This window comes from Anneissia japonica, unplaced genomic scaffold, assembly GCF_011630105.1.
Source record: "Anneissia japonica isolate Jap-2015-1 unplaced genomic scaffold, ASM1163010v1 scaffold2392_len1475705_cov187, whole genome shotgun sequence".
NCBI lineage: Eukaryota > Metazoa > Echinodermata > Crinoidea > Comatulida > Comatulidae > Anneissia > Anneissia japonica.
In genome coordinates, this window is record NW_022751777.1 from 995,026 (window position 1) to 1,008,852 (window position 13,827).

Consider the following 13,827-nt stretch of genomic DNA (forward strand, 5'->3'; position numbering starts at 1 on the left):
TGGATTTATATAGCGCTTTATACTAGAGTCTCAAAGTACCTGAGGTGTGGACTCTTCATGTCTCAGCTACCCGGTAAATTGGTACCAGCTAGCTCTCGTCTGTCCACAACAGTGGCTGCATGGACCATTACATTGGGGTAGCCCCCTACTACTGTACTACTGAATTACTATGCAAGCCAACTCAAAACACATGTTTAATTATTAATTAATCTGCACTTTTCAAAGGAAACATAGTTTGATTTTTAATAGGACTTCTAGCCTGGTAATAAAAAATTAAAAAAACAGTACTTTTTTGATGCATTATTTACGAACATTCATTTTTGTATTTATTGGATAGCTTCAAATACAAATAACTGAAGCAAAAGGATAGGGGATTCATACCAGCAACATTTGGTTACGCAACAGAACTGGACTTAACTTGTTGGTTGGAAAGCCTAGATATCAACTTAAACTTTATCAGTTGGCAAAGTGAAAATATCTGAAATGCTTAGCTTGTTGAACTATACATCAGATCAAAGGTTATACCACTGATTCAACAACTGTGGTCTCGGTGGAGCAGTAGATGGAATTTGAAACATTATTTTGATGTATACAGTACCAGTCAACAAAACTATGTTATAAATGTTATCTGTTCAGTCCCATACAAACACTTTCAAGGTTTTTGTTAAATATTGTATATTGCATGCCATAGAAGAGATATCAATAGAAATTAGACAGCATTTGTTTACTTTCTATAACTCCAGTACATGTGATGGGTAGACATGTGGCTGGTACAAGACCTTTCAATGAACTGTTTCTAGTGCTGGTCAAAATTCTATTTGGTAATGCTGACAAAATACTTTCCTTTAAACATGATATCATAATTACAGCAATAGATTGCAGAGTGGTATAACAAAGAGATGAAATTTCGTTGCAATTACAGCCCCGGTTGGTAAAAGAACGCCATCGCATTCGTAATAGCGAGCTTTTGATTGCACGATGACATGACTCTAAAACGGATTCTATCATCTGTGACCATCCTACATTCTCTGAACTTTACCTTTTTTTTTTATTTGAGTAATCTAATGTCTAGATGACAAACATTAGCTAAATATTTAGAATTGTGCTAAATTTAATAAAATAATGTTTTTCCAGCATTGTACACGATGACCTATTGTGAATGTGTGACCATACTGTAAATGCTTGTATAAGCGCTGCGGCGCTTATAACATTTTTTTAAGCTTTAGTGCGACGCCTATTCGAAAATGATCCTTATAAAAAAAAAATATTGGCGTGTGGCGCTTTCCATGCTACCTATTTCACGTTTTCCTGTAGTTCAGTAGGCCTATCATAGGTCCTATCATCGTAAACAAATGTTTATAAGAAATGCTTTTGTCTTCATTGTGTTATTTATTCATTTTAACACTGTATACATTGTATTTAAAACCCTGTTTCTAAGTGTTTCATTATACACACGGTAATATACTCTCGATTAAGCGCCGTGGCGCTTAATGAAAAAATCATGTTTGATGCAAAACATATTGAAAGTGGCGCTTATTTGAGAGGGGTGCTTATTCAAGCACTTACGGTATACACGCATTATGTGCAGACTAGCTGAGCTAGAAACTGATGTTTCCTCTCTTTGCACACAATCTGTGATGGTTGATGGGTACGCTTCCTGGCAGCATAATCACACTTAATACTTTACAGAACAGTAACTGTAAATTCACAGTCAATTTTGTTCACAGTCAACAAAAGTGCTTACAAACTACATGCAGTAAGTAGTAGTAGGTAGAAAGTAAAATGAAAGAAACTAGGCCTACAATAAGGCCTATGACCTAGGCCTAGCCTAACTAGGGGAAGAGACCTAGGCCTAGAGAAAAACAGCCAGTCATGCATTTTTAAACTAGGTAGGCCTAGTTGGCCTAAGTTAGGCCTCTAGGCTAATCTAGTCGTCAGACTGATTAAAATAACTACTGTACATTTTTAGTACATTTGGCTCCAATTCTTATGACTGTAAATACCGCTTACAAATATAACTGATTATTTAGGTAGAGATTTTTTATCCAAAGCTAACGACAATTATCTATCCAGCTGAGATCAATCCCAATTTAAATCATTGGATGGTAGCAATTGAGCTGGGCGAGGCCTAGCAAAAATAGCATAAGTAAAAACAAGGAACACATTCAAAACGTGCAAAATTATGCAAACAAGCTAACCAGATAAAAGACATATTTTTCAATATTGATAATTACTTAGAATTTAGTTCTGAAGTACGATAATTTAAGTTCAAACCAATCCTACCTCCTCCTTTTCCTGGGCCTCCTTTGTCTAACCGATGGGCGAAAAAAAAATGTACACAAATGAACAGTGCCCTCAATAGTTTTTCACCTTGTGAATTTTAGAGGGCAGCATACCGTTTTCTTACAAATCTTGTGTTCAGAAAAGACGCTCTACGTCTTTTTTTGTTCATCGTGAGCGTAAAAATGTTTATCATACCAGTAACAAAAATTCCTTAAGAGGTTTCTTCCGAAGGTCAGGCGCCCTTGCGGTGTCCACGAGAAGAGCTCTTGTAGCGTTCAAAGGGCGAAGGCCCTAGCGATATAGGGTATCCTATTATTAAATTTATTCGAGATGACTTGAATATCAGCTAACCTAGAAGGTCACTTTTATTTATATTTCGAAGTGAAGATGTAACTTTGTGGTCAAGGTTCTAGCCTTCTAATTCAAGGCTCCAGGACTAAAATCTGGGGACACCAGGATTTTTATCTTGCTAAAAACAACTTCACTCCCTAAGTTTCATAATCAGACTAAGTTTAATCCTGCAACTGGCAAGTCCTGTGCTTGTTGTATGGATGTGAAAGGAAGAATGGGATGGGTACCAATACCAATACACGTGAAAACATCACGAGCATCATATTTCATTAAATAAGATTTATGAAAAGTAAAGTATGTTTAAATCAACTTACCAGCTTTCGTCTGAGTAGGACACATTTCCTTCTCTTACAAATCTGATGCCCTGTTCTTCTGTTCTTACAGCTTGAACACTCTCCACAGTTCTCTTTTGTCATGCAAGGCTCGCATGTACCACATCGTTTTCGTTTTTTCTTCTTCTGTGGTTGATTTTCAGAATCTGCCGTATCTGATGGGCTGGCCCGGCCACCATTATCACTCCCTGAGCTATGGCAATATGCAGACGATTTGTTAGGTTCTGCCGGAGATCTACATTCTGATATTATACTATCATCAAATTGCTCCTCTTGGTTGGCCGCGTTACATTCGGACGAATCTTCTTCCGGTTTGATAAAAAATCTGACCGATTCTTGTAATCGATCAGACGTTGAAGAGACGGGCTCAGATTTGTAATGGGTAAACATATTGCAATCAGTTTGCAGAGAGGCTTCATCTGAGAATTCATAAGCATTATGTTCGGAAGCCTTTGAAATGGATGCTATCGCCGATTTTGTTGGGAGCTTACAGTTTTTTTGCTGTATGGATTCTGAAATGGCGGATTTATTTCCAAGAGCTTGGCGGAGGATACTACTATTACTTATATGCAGGGGAAAGACAGACTCCGGGGTTGGAGTTCTTGTAGTTTCATCACGACCCTGGTTATTTGTTTTCTTAATGGTTTTGCTCACCCCGAAAAAACGCCGTTTTGGTCCATGTTTGGGAGGCATTTTGGACGCGATAGTATGCTCGTGGCTCTTATTCCTATTTGCGTCATCGACAGCAGACTCACTAGCCTGTGCCATCGACTGCTCCGATGTGTCCCCATTAGTTTCATTTTGTTTACTATCCTTGCAACTAACATCCGTTAAATTTGTTGAGCATTCGGTTGTGTTCTGCTTCGGGTCGTTAAAGTTCAAGTGCATACTAGCGTCTAAGGTACGCTCTATCATTGTCGCAATTGTCATCTCCATAGTAACCTTCCGCCTTAGATCTTGCGCGGATTGAGCTTGTTCACATTTGATCTCTGTGTCTTTGGTTAGCTGACGATGGTGGGGTACGTTTGAATTAGACGAATCTGTGTTTGGACTGACTGAACTGTTTTCATTTATAATTTTGCTTTCTTTGCTTTCTTTATACAATCCAATGTTTTTCAACCATTCGTCGTAATAGCCAGGTGGCGGTTCCTTTAGGTATTGTACATTATCCTGGGTTCGAATTCTTTTCTTTGGAATCATGTTTGTAACATGTTTGCTTTCTGATGTTCCGTGAGTGTTTTGTGTTGATGAGTTATCGTGTGCACTGACTTTTTGCTCAGTTAAAGCCTTGAGTAGAAGTCCACTACCCGGGGTGTCATGTTCCGAGTGCGGTGGAGAGATTTTGGGACCAGGGACACCATCTCCACGATCACACTGTCGTCTCGGATTGACTACATCTTTAGACGTTTCAGACTTAATGACAGAGCTACAACTAGCTGACTGCCAATTTAAATAATCACTAAGTTTGTCGCTATTAGTATTACCCATAGACACGTGCCCACCCGAGCACGACGCAAGAAACTCATTCTTCGTTGCTAGAGAATTAACAGTCGGTGGTGTGTGTGTGATTTCGTTATATCCATTTTCTGATATGTTCTGAAATTTGTGCGGAAGACATTCACATTTCATTGGACATTGACATAATATTTCTTGTTGACTACATGCCAAGGGATCTAAATCTGTCGAATGCAAACCACGCAACATTTTGTTACAACCTTTTGATTTTTCCACATTCGCATCGTGAGTTTCCATGTTATCAGCTGGTTGGTCATTCAATGCCCGTTGTTTCCATCGTTTAAAAGCCGAGCCACCACCATTATTGGTTAAATTCCTGTCCCCGTGTGTGTCGTCCTCCATCAGGGTGCGTCGAATTAGAGCTTCCATGAGCGTCCCAGACGATAGCCTGGAATAAGTATCCGCCTCGGCCATTGCCGTCTCTAGAAAAAGATCATAACAACAATTAAGAATCGGCTCGAAGAAATAAAAAAATGATGGCAGCTAACAAAGGCGCTGAAGTTATTTACCGTAGCGAGCTCAAATTAGATCAATAACCTAGCCAGTGTGCAAATATTTCCGGCATTACAGCGCTACTGAATAACTGAGTTATATCTAAGTAGAGTTCTAGTTACGCACCTCAGAGAATTGTGAACTTAGACGCAACAATAGAATTCACTCCGGCTCCTGTTAGATCAGTTCAACGATTTATTTCCCTCCGGCGCAACTGATTGAGTGGAGCACAGACGATAATGTGCGTGGCAGGCCGCAGAGCAATGCATAACTTTAGTCATGAGAGCGTACACTGTGGCTTTACTTTTAATGTCAAGTCTGTAAGCTTAAGCGGTTTTCCACTCGTGTCGTTACTACGTGCTTCGACGCAAATGTGTATGACCTTCATATGACCTCCCGGCCGCAGCAAAAATAAAAAAGCATGTCTAACCGAACGTTTGACAACATAAAATAAGGTGCAGAAGTTCGCCTGGAGTTTTATTCGATGCTATTCAAGTCATGATTATTAAAGTGAGCCACGTAAATGATTTAAAATTTGGCGTATTAATTATTACGGTGATGAAAGCAGTCTGCTGATGAACACTGATCGATTATTTCAATTTAAATGTGAATTTGTAACTTATTAAACTGCTATAAGCATAATTGTAAAAGCAATATTAAATAAAATGATGATAAATCTAAACGCATCAATAATGACAGGAAACATAAAGATAAAAAGCAAGCAAAAACGTAGAAGGGCCTCTACATACACAATTAAACAAAGTACGGTAGTCCAACATAAAAAATAACATCATGTACCGTTTGCCTACAATCAATAAAGCTGTTGATTTTTGTCTACGGTTGATTACATGATTTCAGAGGTAATGTATCTTTATTGGCTGGGCGTCTTGACCTAATTCTAAGGCGATTACACATGAAAGAAAGTTTAAACTACTACACTGCATCCGTTTAAAAATATGAGTAAAATGCTTATATCTGTGTTGGCATTCCATTTTCCTAGGAAGAATATCCGATTCCTCTCTCCCCAATCAAACCCTCTCTCCCTTACCGCAGTACAGGTAGGGTTCACAAGCCACCCATTCCCACATATCCCGGTTCAATTTCCACGTACCTGAACAAGTGAGTATTCACCTTGATTGGTAATCTCTTCTTTTTTTTAATATCCACTATTTATTTTAATTACAACGGCCTGACCCCAATAACAAGATGCCTTTTAAATACAGTGTTGAAAACATAAATAAGCCTCATATGTAAATCAATAAAAGTGCCGTAACGTCTGTACACCAGGCAAATAGGAAGAAGTCCTAGTGATTAATGCAAAATCGCTTCCGCAAAGCTATATAAGACGTCCATGTGAACGGGTTTATTTTCAGGGGGCTTATTCATAGAGAAAATTGTAGAGAAAGCGCATGTAGGCCTACAATTTGTTTTACCGGATCCAGGCCTAGGCCCTTGGGCTAAGACTTATTAGCTACCATACGATCAGGGTTTACGTTGACAAAATTCAATGTAATTTTAATGTAATAAATAAAAATTTGCTTTGTACGTATCTACTAATCCATTACCGGTACGGTATAGGGGTACTATAGGCCTATATAGTGTTTCAAATATGCCTAATATTAATACATTGGTATGCGAGTCTGTATTATATAGTGTCATAAAATAAACATTACATTGTACAATCATGTAGATTAAACCAAAGAAAACAGCCGCATTCAGGATGGCTTATTATTCGCTCTCGAATCAATTAAGTAACAACGACTCGCATAACAAACACTAATCGCTCAGATTTAATCTGTGGAGACGCAGACTAGGCCTAATAACTGAAATACATCAATAACGCGCCAAATTAGTTTACGTTCATAATAACGATTAGAGAAAGCCGGAACGAAGTAGGCCTACTATTAATCATAAAATACATTCTGAATAGACGAATGAAGCAACGGCAAAAGCAGTCATACTTTGCCGTGTACTTTCCATACAATAATAGAAGGGGAGGGGGTTGGGATTTATAGTGATGGTGTCGTACATAACGCCGATCACACATCGTCGGCTGAAGCGATCCCGTGGAGAACGCAACGCGACGAGGGCACGCAACGGATCGTTTGACTACCGGTAACATCTTTCAACTTTTCTTTATTGACATTCATCAAAACATAATGGTAGGCCTAGCATATGGTCAAAGTTTACAAAAACAGATATTAAATTAGACATGAAATATTACGGTATAAAAAATGTAACAATCCGCGCAGTCTGCCATCGACAACCAGCAGACGGCGTCGCGCACGACGCAATGTATGCCTGTCATCAAATAACACAGAATAGGTAGCGGTCTATCTTGGTAGAACGCTATTGATGCCATCAACCTGTCAGGGTTGGAAAAATCCTAGACAACATGGTTGATCCATGGAGAAAATTTTATTTTCTCCATGGTTGATCATATAGTAAAATCGAATACAAGTTTATAATTTGAATTATTATCAATAGGACAGTCGAATAGCAAGCCAATTTCTTGAATGTTTATGTACTTTTAATCATAGGCTTACGTAAATCGATATTTTAGTGTACCGTACGGTACTCGTTGCGTGGATTTTGTGGGGCTTCGACTTAGTGGAACTACGAGTTAATGTTCATGTTCCGTAATTAATTTTATTTTCTACTACTCTTAATAGGCTAGATTACGATTTATTAGTATATTTTAATCTATATTGCAGTGCATACTGTACTGCTGTTGTAGTGTGACTTGATATTGATTTAGTCCTTTATATAACTTTTGAAACTATTAAAAAGCAATTTTCGTATCATTTCTGATTTGAAGGTGCGTGACAGTGTGGGCTGTACGCGAGAGTTAGTAGAAAACGAAAGTGAATGGCTTGCATTCTGGGAGTAGGCCTATGTTGTCCCCACGTGAGTGTCTGGCCTGTTAACATACTGTAATAGGAGTTTTCGCGAGCTTACGAAAATGATAACGAATACAATTACGTCATCAAATTTTTAAACAACCATAGGCCATCTGTCCCAACTGAGGCGATTCATGCCTTTTGCATGAATCAAGGATCATATTACTTATTAGCTTGTTCAGCATATTTTCAAGAATGTTTTAGGCGCGAATGACGACAATGATAATGGCGTAGGCCTATTCGTCTCTGGTTATCGTTTTCGTAAGTTTGCGAAATACCCCATATGTGCAAACATATATGATTTCTACATATTAGATTGACATAAATACATTATTTAAAAAACAGAAGCGCACGCACAGAGTCCTGTAACCTGTTGCCCGTAGTATCCACTTCCATTCATAAAGGGGGTTTGGGATATGCTCAACGCAAGAAGATTTTGAGTGTTTTTAAATACACTCTGGGTATCCGAAAGGGTCTTCATTTATACACTATAGCAGCACAAATCAATAAAACCTCCTTTGTAAAATGAAAGAGTAGACGAGGCCTTTCGACGTTATTTCAATCTATCTAGTTTTCAATACCCGTAGCGCCACGGATGCAGTGAAAGAGGAACGATAATAAGCTAAATTTAACTCGCATTAAAAGCGTATTAATCCACCGGGGAGCGTGCTTCAGGTTAGCTAGAGCACGACAAGATCACAAATATGATACAGCCAAGCCTCATGCGTACAATTCCTAAAATCATTATCATAGTCGATGACGCAGTTTAACCGGCGCACATTGAGCGACATTCGCCGGGGAGATTAACGTCGAATGCGGGTCTATAATTATGGAAATAATGCGTGGATATAGTGAATATTGACGTGGAACTGAGCTTTCAAGTAGACCATGAGTAGACACACATTATCCGCGCAGAGGCAACGGTTGATCAAGAGGGGATGATCGAGGAAGGTCATAGGGAAAGTACAGTGCCGTTAGCTAGACTTACAGGGAAGCCGTGTCTACGCAACGCACGAAGTGGCTGCCCAAGGGAGCTGCTCTTCAAGGTGCTGAAGGCGCAATGACCTTCCGACTAACTAGAGCCGAAGTAAAGTTAGCAACCCAGACCCGCTGCGTGCTAATATTTACGAGTTGTCTGAGGAGCTGTGAGTTGCGCGGTGTTTTTTCCTGTCGCATGGAATGACTTGAATGTGTTTTCAGAAAATTGGATTATGAATAATAGGGTTTAACACCCGTAGACAATATTCGTACTTTTAATGTGAATTAGATTACACAGTCAGCACCCTAAATTCTGCAAGACCAAAATTGAGGCAACCTTCAAATTCCAAACCGTATAGATTTATGAACGATCACAAATATTAATTGCGATTACAACAATAGACATTGTAAATGGTTTCGCTAGTACACGACATCATAACCACACTAATGCATTAACCACCAGAACCAACTGATATAATAATGGAGTTATTGTAACAACTTTACAATGTCATTGAACAATATAAAAAGAAATTGGGAATTAGACCTTAAAGTGGGTTCACATGTACTAGCGCTCTCAAACTGAAGAGACAACGCACGCACGCGTAACAACGCAAGCCGCGGTGGCCTGGACGAGTTTTTCTGCGGATTGGATTTCAGGAGGTTATCAGTAAAATAGTTGAATGTAATGCAGGTGTAGCGTTTCTCGTGTTTACGTAAAAAATGCATCTGAAGGGGCTCTAATGCGAACCAGTCTTAAGTACGGTACCGTACCGTGCGAAAACTTTCGAAGATAAAGTACGATGCAAATTATAATGCAGTTAAGTTCAGGACTTTCTCTACCCACAATCTCTTATGAGAGGTCACACGGTACAATTCTGACGTAAGCCCAGATTCACAAAGAAACCACGGACGTAAATAACTATAAATTGTAAATGGTGTCCACAGATTTGCTCTATTGACACCCGCACCCTAAAAAAAAAAAAAGAAAGAAAAACAACAAACAAACCAAAGCAATTTAAAATTCAGGGCAAATGCTTTCCGGTGCGTGTTAAAGAACAAAGTCCGTCCGATGTTGCAGTTCATATTGTGGAAATTATACATTATAGTTTTAATATGTACTTTATTTACTATTTTATAACATTCTTCACTGCCACCAATTGATGGTATTTCAAATAACTCACAGACGGCAAGGGTTATTTTGCCGCGTATTAATGAGCCGTTTCAACATATATTTTTAAACTAATTAGGTCTACAGATTATATATATATATATATATATTATTATTTTATATATACATATATATATATAGGCCTATATATATTATATAAATATATTATGGGTCTATATATATATATATATATATATATATATATATATATTTACTAAGAAACTCTTTAAATAGAATTTCTGCCAATTTAAGGGCTCTTTAAATTGAATTTCTGCCAATTTAAGGGCCTGGCCTACGCAAAGAATATAGGAATGGTGGGCTATTTTTATGTTGCTGACCTAGAAAAGTAGAAAAGTGTTTCTCGTTATAATTTTCAATTGAAAGTTGAAAGTTTACTGTCCATGAAAAAAAAAAAAAAAAAAAATACCAATGAAAAAAAAAAAAAAAAACCAAAAAAAAACCAATGACATTCCGGCATAGGCCTACACCGTATCCCACGGGACATAAAATTTTAAAAACAAGTATAATAAATAAGCCTAAATAAAACAAACAATTGAATTTATTTACTTTATTTTATTCAACTTTAACCGGATCGAAAAAAAAAACAAAACAAAAAAAACACCAGAAATGCAAGTACAGAACAGGTGAAGCCGTCTTATCACCGCCGGAGATAGATCAATTAAAACTATAAAAATAAATATAATTTGCAAATGAATTGGATTTTATCATTTATTAGCTCAACATAGGCAATTGGAACTTTCCGGAGTTACAATTAAAACTTAATAACTGACCAATCAGCACATGGCCCGGAACACGCATTTTCCCCCACAAACGCACGTCGTGCTTAATGCAGTAATAGGGGCCTAGGTCTGTATTTTAAAGTGTCGTCATTATTAGACGTCATAGTAAGTATCGTGTTGAAAATTCACCACTCGAAGCACTCCATTCTAGAATTGCACGCTGCAGACCAAACGCGCTGACCGTAAGATTGGGAGTTACGCGCGATTATGACGTCACAGTATTACGTCAGACAGCGGTTGAGCAACTTTAGTGTAAGAAGAGTGGTTATAGGCCTGTACTGTTGTTATTTGTGCGGCTTTCTCTCAACTCATTATAAAACGTGTATACAAATTGTCGTATTTATTTCACAATGCTTCCCCACGGACTTTATTTCTTAAGGTAATCTACACACCTTCAAGACACGCGGAAGCTACATGAAAGGCTGGAGTTGCCGAATGCTCCTCTTAATGCAACACGGACTATTTGATCAAACACCACCGATAACGTCGACTTTTTTTGCAGTGAAATCTTAACTATCTCTTTTGACATAATTTGCACCATTGGTCGTTAGGAAGATCTGATTGGACAAACTATCACTCGGAAACATTAGAGCTGTGTACGTCGCGGTCAACTAATTCTCGCTTCAAAGTTCAACTAATACACACAACTAGAATCTTAATCAAATTCATTCGATTCATTTCCTTCCAGCGGAACATATCTCGTCATATACAATAAAAAAGATGCATAATAATTCACAATTGCAGACGATAAATAGGACTAAGCTCTTACAATAGTAGCTCTAGCTAACTTTTTGTAGGGAAATGCGCGTTTACAAACAGTTGTACCAGTACGTCGTGTCAGGAAAGAAAACACGCATCATTATTTAATTGACCCACGAGTTAACGCCATTTCTATAGCCCGGGCACATTCAATTTACTGGACCTACTTTAAGAAATTTAAATATCATGAACTCTTCACTATTGTTGGGTTATGCTACAACAAGATACACGAAGCCGTATACAGTACACGCGCTCGCTGGCGCTTATAATGCGCGAAAATGACGTCCGCGAGAAGAGCCATAAATGAAACATGACATTTGAACTTAACTTGTACCATGATGTTGTACTTATGGTGTTCATGCAAAGTGGCATAACAGTTCAAGGCCTTAGGTTCGTAGTCGTCTGTGTTTAAATACCGTTAATTGCCAAATAACGCATAACAATATCAGTTAATGTCTCTATAATGAAATGCCTATTTAAACCAAAATTAGATAATAACGTATACGTGGTTATTTTCGGCCTGTTTTCTCACGGGAGTCATATTTGATTTAGTTATAGTAAGCAGCGTAATTTCTCCGTTTGCAGAAAATATTAGAATTACATACCAAGTACGATGCGTTCAAGGTGGACTGTAGTTCACGGTCGCCATGATCATAGTGAGGCAATCCCCTCCCTGGGTTAACACTAACTTATAAATCAAGCGTGATATGTGCTAAGTTTCGTGGCTAAGTAATATCGGCTTCATACAGCCAGAATTTCGCGTTAAAATTCAGACGGCGTACAATGCAAATGCTATTAGGATTTGTATTCAATATTTCAAACGCGCGGTGACCTTATGTGTAGTTCGTCAGTCGATACAAATTCGACGGTCGTTCGTTCGTGAAAAAAAAAACCCCACAGAGAATATATAGTCCTAATAGGAAAACTGTATGTTTCACAAGAAGCGCTTAATCGACGCATGCGCCAATGTAGTTCCGTCTGCGCACGCTCCGATCTCCAATAGGCCTACTATTGATGGCAATTTGGGATACGGCATAAATCAAGAATTATAAAATTATTGGTTAATAGCAATATTAGGCCTACTAATTACGTAACAGCAATAATGAATTATATGTAGGCCTATATATATATATATATATATATATATATATAGGCCTACTATACTATATATATGTATATACACTATATATATATATATATATAAAGTTTGCTGCATAGCATCGTAAACACAATGTAAACAAATATACAGTAGGCCTATATAATAATAATAGTGTTCGAATAGGAACATTTAATAATCGTATCAAACATAGGCCTAACTCATCAACAAAAATTTCCTTTATTTCAAATTGTATGAAAAAAGGTGTATTATATTATTGGTATAATAATAATATTAGCCTACTAATGAAGTACCAGCTATATTACATGATTGGATGCCGTTAAAAGTATTCGCTAATCTTAAGAGGTTGATGATAGGCCTAATAGACCTAACTAATAATTTTGATAGTATAGGTCTATATTACATTAGTATATTATATATTAATTGATATCATATACCTATATTATAATCACGATTGATATTAAAGTTGTGTATAATGATAATAAAATTAAAAGTCGAGATAGTACATAAGGATAACAAATTTATATGGTTACAATTTCGATATCCCGTTATCCTACCATCGTTTCAATCATTAACATATTGTCATGTGCACATTTAACTTTTATTCGGAAAACACAGAATTACAGTAAACCCAAGCAACTGAAAAACCTAATGACCTTTTTTGGGGGGAAAAACAACTTCATACAGTAAAAAAATAAAGTGAATCATTACGAACATTTGCACGCCCTTTAGTGGCAAAGAACGGATATAATATAATAAGCCATACTAATGTTATAATATAGGCCGAGATAAACATACATCATTTCAGTGATATGCTGAGCTTTGCGTGTGATATCATTTTTCTCGTACAGTACAGCTGAACGTAGGCCTAGCATTACCCGATGGTTTTACGATGCTAAATTAATCACTGCGTAGGCCTACAGATTTAGATATGTTTATGTTTGTAGTCGCATATTGCAGTCTATTCGGTCAAGCATCCAAGGCAGAATAACAATCAGAGAACACCAGAAGATAACATTAATCGTTAAAGGCTCGATTGTCTGTACGCAGATTTATGTCTCTTAAATTAACCCACCAGCGCATGCGTAAACTGAACTCAGTGGTCTTCTACGGAACACATCATATAACATTT

General features: G+C 37.6%; 1 protein-coding gene across 1 annotated transcript in view; it reads right to left on the bottom strand.

Annotated features, from left to right (window-relative positions):
• Positions 1 to 13,827, bottom strand: part of LOC117121846 (methylcytosine dioxygenase TET2-like) — an 80,218-nt gene that overhangs the window by 45,255 nt on the left and 21,136 nt on the right. Inside the window, exon 2 of the mRNA XM_033267227.1 lies at positions 2,949 to 4,903. Within this exon, the coding sequence (XP_033123118.1) occupies positions 2,949 to 4,895 (1,947 nt within the window). The 5' untranslated portion in view covers positions 4,896 to 4,903. The remainder of the gene's footprint in view (positions 1 to 2,948; positions 4,904 to 13,827) is intronic.